General features: G+C 60.3%; 1 protein-coding gene across 1 annotated transcript in view; it reads left to right on the forward strand.

The window, feature by feature from the left end:
- Nucleotides 1-422: 422 nt before the first annotated feature.
- SNRPD2 (small nuclear ribonucleoprotein D2 polypeptide) overlaps nt 423-8375 on the forward strand; it is a 68729-nt gene continuing 60776 nt past the window's right edge. The window contains exons 1-2 of the mRNA XM_073598085.1: nt 423-589; nt 6555-6734. Of these exons, the coding sequence (XP_073454186.1) occupies nt 588-589; nt 6555-6734 (182 nt within the window). The 5' untranslated portion in view covers nt 423-587. The remainder of the gene's footprint in view (nt 590-6554; nt 6735-8375) is intronic.

Genomic DNA, 8375 nt, shown 5'->3' on the forward strand with positions numbered 1-8375 from the left:
CGCCATCACCTTTCTACTGCTAGCGTCCAGCTTCTGTCAAAATGTAACATTCAAACAGCATCACAGATGTCAAAACACAATATTTTTAGTTATATACACGCTCACTTTATTGCTAAAATTACTCTATAATTATAAACGTAGCTGGGTGTAGTAAGATGGCCGCCGCCTTCCTCTGACTGCAAGTGTTCTGTCAGATTAGTAAACCTGGTAGCGGTGGAACGCATGCGCAGATGGTAGGAGTCTTGTGCAGATCACAATAAGGCTCCGCCCCCCTGAGGTTCTTCCAATCAGAGCTCCGGATATGACCCCATCCTCCTTCAATGCATGAAACGAGCCTACTCCGCCCATTATCGACGTCAACAGAAAGGAGGAGCTAAGATCTCTGCACCCACCCCCATGCGTAAGAGCTAAAGTCGCTCCCGCCAAAATAACGAAACCACGCCCACACAACGCTGACATTGGTCAGTACGTCTCCATAGAAGCAAGCGAACGGAAGTACACCGCTGACCCGGAAGCGGAAGTGACTACAGAACAGAGAGGAACACGGTGCAGCAACGTGAGGAAGACAGAGAGAGTGAACGGCCAACATGTAAGAGGAGCGAGGAGGAGCTGTGTGTGATGAAGGAGGAGGAGGGGAGGACCTGTGTGTGATGGAGGAGGACCTGTGTGTGATGAAGGAGGAGGAGGGGAGGAGGACCTGTGTGTGATGAAGGAGGAGGAGGACCTGTGTGTGATGAAGGAGGAGGAGGACCTGTGTGTGATGAAGGAGGAGGAGGACCTGTGTGTGATGAAGGAGGAGGAGGACCTGTGTGTGATGAAGGAGGAGGAGGACCTGTGTGTGATGAAGGAGGAGGAGGGGAGGAGGACCTGTGTGTGATGAAGGAGGAGGAGGGGAGGAGGACCTGTGTGTGATGAAGGAGGAGGAGGACCTGTGTGTGATGAAGGAGGAGGAGGACCTGTGTGTGATGAAGGAGGAGGAGGACCTGTGTGTGATGAAGGAGGAGGAGGACCTGTGTGTGATGAAGGAGGAGGAGGACCTGTGTGTGATGAAGGAGGAGGAGGACCTGTGTGTGATGAAGGAGGAGGAGGACCTGTGTGTGATGAAGGAGGAGGAGGACCTGTGTGTGATGAAGGAGGAGGAGGACCTGTGTGTGATGAAGGAGGAGGAGGACCTGTGTGTGATGAAGGAGGAGGAGGACCTGTGTGTGATGAAGGAGGAGGAGGACCTGTGTGTGATGGAGGAGGAGGAGCTGTGTGTGATGGAGGAGGAGGACCTGTGTGTGATGAAGGAGGAGGACCTGTGTGTGATGAAGGAGGAGGACCTGTGTGTGATGAAGGAGGAGGACCTGTGTGTGATGAAGGAGGAGGACCTGTGTGTGATGAAGGAGGAGGACCTGTGTGTGATGAAGGAGGAGGACCTGTGTGTGATGAAGGAGGAGGAGGACCTGTGTGTGATGGAGGAGGGGAGGAGGGGAGGAGGACCTGTGTGTGATGAAGGAGGGGAGGAGGACCTGTGTGTGATGAAGGAGGGGAGGAGGACCTGTGTGTGATGAAGGAGGGGAGGAGGACCTGTGTGTGATGAAGGAGGGGAGGAGGACCTGTGTGTGATGAAGGAGGGGAGGAGGACCTGTGTGTGATGAAGGAGGGGAGGAGGACCTGTGTGTGATGAAGGAGGGGAGGAGGACCTGTGTGTGATGAAGGAGGGGAGGAGGACCTGTGTGTGATGAAGGAGGGGAGGAGGACCTGTGTGTGATGGAGGAGGAGAGGACCTGTGTGTGTGATGGAGGAGGAGAAGGAGGAGGAGGGGAGGACCTGTGTGTGATGGAGGAGGAGGACCTGTGTGTGATGGAGGAGGAGGACCTGTGTGTGATGGAGGAGGAGGACCTGTGTGTGATGAAGGAGGAGGACCTGTGTGTGATGAAGGAGGAGAGACCTGTGTGTGATGAAGGAGGAGGACCTGTGTGTGATGAAGGAGGAGGAGGAGGGGAGGAGGACCTGTGTGTGTGATGAAGGAGGAGGAGGAGGAGGGGAGGAGGACCTGTGTGTGTGATGAAGGAGGAGGAGGGGAGGAGGACCTGTGTGTGTGATGAAGGAGGAGGAGGGGAGGAGGACCTGTGTGTGTGATGAAGGAGGAGGAGGGGGGAGGAGGACCTGTGTGTGTGATGAAGGAGGAGGGGAGGAGGACCTGTGTGTGTGATGAAGGAGGAGGAGGGGAGGAGGAGGGAGGAGGACCTGTGTGTGTGATGAAGGAGGAGGAGGGGAGGAGGACCTGTGTGTGTGATGAAGGAGGAGGAGGGGAGGAGGACCTGTGTGTGTGATGAAGGAGGAGGAGGGGAGGAGGACCTGTGTGTGTGATGAAGGAGGAGGAGGGGAGGAGGACCTGTGTGTGTGATGAAGGAGGAGGAGGGGAGGAGGACCTGTGTGTGTGATGAAGGAGGAGGAGGGGAGGAGGACCTGTGTGTGTGATGAAGGAGGAGGAGGGGAGGAGGACCTGTGTGTGTGATGAAGGAGGAGGAGGGGAGGAGGACCTGTGTGTGTGATGAAGGAGGAGGAGGGGAGGAGGACCTGTGTGTGTGATGAAGGAGGAGGAGGGGAGGAGGGCCTGTGTGTGTGATGAAGGGGGAGGAGGACCTGTGTGTGTGATGAAGGGGGAGGAGGACCTGTGTGTGTGATGAAGGAGGAGGAGGACCTGTGTGTGTGATGAAGGAGGAGGAGGAGACCTGTGTGTGTGATGAAGGAGGAGGAGGGGAGGAGGACCTGTGTGTGTGATGAAGGAGGAGGAGGGGAGGAGGACCTGTGTGTGTGATGAAGGAGGAGGAGGGGAGGAGGACCTGTGTGTGTGATGGAGGAGGAGGGGAGGAGGACCTGTGTGTGTGATGGAGGAGGAGGGGAGGACCTGTGTGTGTGATGGAGGAGGAGGGGAGGACCTGTGTGTGTGTGATGGAGGAGGAGGGGAGGACCTGTGTGTGTGTGATGGAGGAGGAGGAGGGGAGGACCTGTGTGTGTGTGTGATGGAGGAGGAGGGGAGGACCTGTGTGTGATGGAGGAGCTGTGTGTGTGATGGAGGAGGAGGGGAGGAGCTGTGTGTGTGATGGAGGAGGAGGGGAGGACCTGTGTGTGTGATGGAGGAGGAGGGAGGAGCTGTGTGTGTGATGGAGATGGAGGAAGAGGGAGGAGCTGTGTGTGTGATGGAGATGGAGGAAGAGGGAGGAGCTGTGTGTGTGATGGAGATGGAGGAAGAGGGAGGAGCTGTGTGTGTGATGGAGATGGAGGAAGAGGGAGGAGCTGTGTGTGTGATGGAGATGGAGGAGGGAGGAGCTGTGTGTGTGTGATGGAGATGGAGGAAGAGGGAGGAGCTGTGTGTGTGGGATGGAGATGGAGGAAGAGGGAGGAGCTGTGTGTGTGGGATGGAGATGGAGGAAGAGGGAGGAGCTGTGTGTGTGGGATGGAGATGGAGGAAGAGGGAGGAGCTGTGTGTGTGGGATGGAGATGGAGGAAGAGGGAGGAGCTGTGTGTGTGGGATGGAGATGGAGGAGGGAGGAGCTGTGTGTGTGGGATGGAGGAGGGAGGAGCTGTGTGTGTGGGATGGAGGAGGGAGGAGCTGTGTGTGTGTGATGGAGGAGGGAGGAGCTGTGTGTGTGGGATGGAGGAGGAGGGAGGAGCTGTGTGTGTGATGGAGGAGGAGGGAGGAGCTGTGTGTGTGTGATGGAGGAGGAGGGAGGAGCTGTGTGTGTGATGAAGGAGGAGGAGGACCTGTGTGTGTGATGGAGGAGGAGGACCTGTGTGTGTGTGATGGAGGAGGAGGGAGGAGCTGTGTGTGTGTGATGGAGGAGGAGGGAGGAGCTGTGTGTGTGTGATGGAGGAGGAGGGAGGAGCTGTGTGTGTGTGATGGAGGAGGAGGAGGGAGGAGCTGTGTGTGTGTGTGTGATGGAGGAGCTGTGTGTGTGTGTGATGGAGGAGGAGGAGGGAGGAGCTGTGTGTGTGATGGAGATGGAGGAGGGAGGAGCTGTGTGTGTGTGATGGAGATGGAGGAGGGAGGAGCTGTGTGTGTGTGATGGAGATGGAGGAGGGAGGAGCTGTGTGTGTGTGATGGAGGAGGAGGGAGGAGCTGTGTGTGTGGGATGGAGGAGGAGGGAGGAGCTGTGTGTGTGTGTGATGGAGGAGGAGGGAGGAGCTGTGTGTGTGTGATGGAGGAGGGAGGAGCTGTGTGTGTGGGATGGAGGAGGAGGGAGGAGCTGTGTGTGGGATGGAGGAGGAGGGAGGAGCTGTGTGTGGGATGGAGGAGGAGGGAGGAGCTGTGTGTGTGTGATGGAGATGGAGGAGGGAGGAGCTGTGTGTGTGTGATGGAGATGGAGGAGGGAGGAGCTGTGTGTGTGTGATGGAGATGGAGGAGGGAGGAGCTGTGTGTGTGATGGAGGAGGAGGGAGGAGCTGTGTGTGTGTGACGGAGGAGGTGGGAGGAGCTGTGTGTGTGTGACGGAGGGAGGAGCTGTGTGTGTGTGATGGAGGAGGAGGGAGGAGCTGTGTGTGTGATGGAGATGGAGGAGGGAGGAGCTGTGTGTGTGATGGAGATGGAGGAGGGAGGAGCTGTGTGTGTGATGGAGATGGAGGAGGGAGGAGCTGTGTGTGTGTGATGGAGGAGGGAGGAGCTGTGTGTGTGTGATGGAGATGGAGGAGGGAGGAGCTGTGTGTGTGGGATGGAGGAGGAGGGAGGAGCTGTGTGTGTGGGATGGAGGAGGAGGGAGGAGCTGTGTGTGTGTGTGATGGAGGAGGAGGGAGGAGCTGTGTGTGTGTGATGGAGGAGCTGTGTGTGTGTGATGGAGGAGGAGGGAGGAGCTGTGTGTGTGATGGAGGAGGAGGGAGGAGCTGTGTGTGTGTGATGGAGGAGGAGGGAGGAGCTGTGTGTGTGTGATGGAGGAGGAGGGAGGAGCTGTGTGTGTGATGGAGGAGGAGGGAGGAGCTGTGTGTGTGATGGAGATGGAGGAGGGAGGAGCTGTGTGTGTGTGTGGAGGAGGGAGGAGCTGTGTGTGTGGGATGGAGGAGGAGGGAGGAGCTGTGTGTGTGTGATGGAGGAGGAGGGAGGAGCTGTGTGTGTGGGATGGAGGAGGAGGGAGGAGCTGTGTGTGTGTGATGGAGGAGGAGGGAGGAGCTGTGTGTGTGATGGAGATGGAGGAGGGAGGAGCTGTGTGTGTGTGATGGAGATGGAGGAGGGAGGAGCTGTGTGTGTGTGATGGAGATGGAGGAGGGAGGAGCTGTGTGTGTGATGGAGGAGGAGGGAGGAGCTGTGTGTGTGTGACGGAGGAGGTGGGAGGAGCTGTGTGTGTGTGACGGAGGGAGGAGCTGTGTGTGTGTGATGGAGGAGGAGGGAGGAGCTGTGTGTGTGATGGAGATGGAGGAGGGAGGAGCTGTGTGTGTGTGATGGAGATGGAGGAGGGAGGAGCTGTGTGTGTGATGGAGATGGAGGAGGGAGGAGCTGTGTGTGTGATGGAGATGGAGGAGGGAGGAGCTGTGTGTGTGTGATGGAGATGGAGGAGGGAGGAGCTGTGTGTGTGTGATGGAGATGGAGGAGGGAGGAGCTGTGTGTGTGGGATGGAGGAGGAGGGAGGAGCTGTGTGTGTGGGATGGAGGAGGAGGGAGGAGCTGTGTGTGTGTGTGATGGAGGAGGAGGGAGGAGCTGTGTGTGTGTGATGGAGGAGCTGTGTGTGTGTGATGGAGGAGGAGGGAGGAGCTGTGTGTGTGATGGAGGAGGAGGGAGAGCTGTGTGTGTGTGATGGAGGAGGAGGGAGGAGCTGTGTGTGTGTGATGGAGGAGGAGGGAGGAGCTGTGTGTGTGATGGAGGAGGAGGGAGGAGCTGTGTGTGTGATGGAGATGGAGGAGGGAGGAGCTGTGTGTGTGATGGAGATGGAGGAGGGAGGAGCTGTGTGTGTGTGGAGGAGGGAGGAGCTGTGTGTGTGGGATGGAGGAGGAGGGAGGAGCTGTGTGTGTGTGATGGAGGAGGAGGGAGGAGCTGTGTGTGTGTGATGGAGGAGGAGGGAGGAGCTGTGTGTGTGGGATGGAGGAGGAGGGAGGAGCTGTGTGTGTGATGGAGATGGAGGAGGGAGGAGCTGTGTGTGTGATGGAGGAGGAGGGAGGAGCTGTGTGTGGGATGGAGGAGGAGGGAGGAGCTGTGTGTGTGGATGGAGGAGGAGGGAGGAGCTGTGTGTGTGGATGGAGGAGGAGGGAGGAGCTGTGTGTGTGGGATGGAGGAGGAGGGAGGAGCTGTGTGTGTGGGATGGAGGAGGAGGGAGGAGCTGTGTGTGTGGGATGGAGGAGGAGGGAGGAGCTGTGTGTGTGTGATGGAGGAGGAGGGAGGAGCTGTGTGTGTGTGATGGAGGAGGAGGGAGGAGCTGTGTGTGTGTGATGGAGGAGGAGGGAGGAGCTGTGTGTGTGATGGAGATGGAGGAGGGAGGAGCTGTGTGTGTGTGATGGAGGAGGAGGGAGGAGCTGTGTGTGTGATGGAGGAGGAGATTCTCCAGGTAGGACATCTCCTGTAAGCTCGGTTTCTTCTTTCTATAGGAGTCTCCTGAACAAGCCGAAGAGTGAGATGACCCCGGAGGAGCTGCAGAAACGCGAGGAGGAGGAGTTTAACACGGGGCCCCTCTCTGTGCTCACCCAGTCTGTAAAGAACAACACACAGGTCCTCATCAACTGCCGCAACAATAAGAAGCTGCTGGGAAGGGTGAAGGCTTTTGACAGGTGAGAGGGATCTGGGGGGGGGTTTATCTGTGAGGCAGTGTTTTGTGGGGACCGAGCTTTGTTTATAGTTGGGGATTTGTGAGGTGGGGGGGGTTGGGGCATGGGGACTTGTGAGGCAGGGTTCTGTGGGGGGGGGCGGGGGACTTGTGAGGCAGGGTTCTGTGGGGGGGGGGGGCGGGGGACTTGTGAGGCAGGGTTCTGTGGGGGGGGGGGCGGGGGACTTGTGAGGCAGGGTTCTGTGGGGGGGGGGGGGGCGGGGGACTTGTGAGGCAGGGTTCTGTGGGGGGGGGGCGGGGGACTTGTGAGGCAGGGTTCTGTGGGGGGGGGGCGGGGGACTTGTGAGGCAGGGTTCTGTGGGGGGGGGGCGGGGGACTTGTGAGGCAGGGTTCTGTGGGGGGGGGCGGGGGACTTGTGAGGCAGGGTTCTCTGGGGGGGGGGGGGGGGGGGGGGACTTGTGAGGCGGGGTTCTCTGGGGGGGGGGGGCGGGGGACTTGTGAGCAGGGTTCTGTGGGGGGGGGGGGGGGCGAGGGACTTGTGAGGCAGGGTTCTGGGGGGGGGGGGCGGGGGACTTGTGAGGCAGGGTTCTGGGGGGGGGGGGGGGCGGGGGACTTGTGAGGCAGGGTTCTGGGGGGGGGGGGGGGGGGCGGGGGACTTGTGAGGCAGGGTTCTGTGGGGGGGGGCGGGGGACTTGTGAGGCAGGTTCTGTGGGGGGGGGGCGGGGGATTTGTGAGGCAGGGTTCTGTGGGGGGGGGCGGGGATTTGTGAGGCAGGGTTCTGTGGGGGGGCGGGGATTTGTGAGGCAGGGTTCTGTGGGGGGGGCGGGGGATTTGTGAGGCAGGGTTCTGTGGGGGGGCGGGGGATTTGTGAGGCAGGGTTCTGTGGGGGGGGGCGGGGGATTTGTGAGGCAGGGTTCTGTGGGGGGGGCGGGGGATTTGTGAGGCAGGGTTCTGTGGGGGGGCGGGGGACTTGTGAGGCAGGGTTCTGTGGGGGGGGCGGGGGACTTGTGAGGCAGGGTTCTGTGGGGGGGGGCGGGGACTTGTGAGGCAGGGTTCTGTGGGGGGGGGGTGGGGGATTGTGAGGCAGGGTTCTGTGGGGGGGGGGACTTGTGAGGCAGGGTTCTGTGGGGGGGGGGGGCGGGGGACTTGTGAGGCAGGGTTCTGTGGGGGGGGGGGCGGGGACTTGTGAGGCAGGGTTCTGTGGGGGGGGGGGGGACTTGTGAGGCAGGGTTCTGTGCGGGGGGGGGCGGGGGACTTGTGAGGCAGGGTTCTGTGGGGGGGGGGGGGGGCGGGGGACTTGTGAGGCAGGGTTCTGTGGGGGGGGGGCGGGGGATTTGTGAGGCAGGGTTCTGTGGGGGGGGGGCGGGGGATTTGTGAGGCAGGGTTCTGTGGGGGGGGCGGGGGATTGTGAGGCAGGGTTCTGTGGGGGGGGGGCGGGGATTTGTGAGGCAGGGTTCTGTGGGGGGGGGGCGGGGACTTGTGAGGCAGGGTTCTGTGGGGGGGGGTGGGGACTTGTGAGGCAGGGTTCTGTGGGGGGGGGGTGACTTGTGAGGCAGGGTTCTGTGGGGGGGGGGTGACTTGTGAGGCAGGTTCTGTGGGGGGGGGTGACTTGTGAGGCAGGGTTCTGTGGGGGGGGGGGGGGGGC

Source organism: Aquarana catesbeiana, linkage group LG09 (assembly GCF_042186555.1).
Source record: "Aquarana catesbeiana isolate 2022-GZ linkage group LG09, ASM4218655v1, whole genome shotgun sequence".
Classification (NCBI taxonomy): Eukaryota; Metazoa; Chordata; class Amphibia; order Anura; family Ranidae; genus Aquarana; species Aquarana catesbeiana.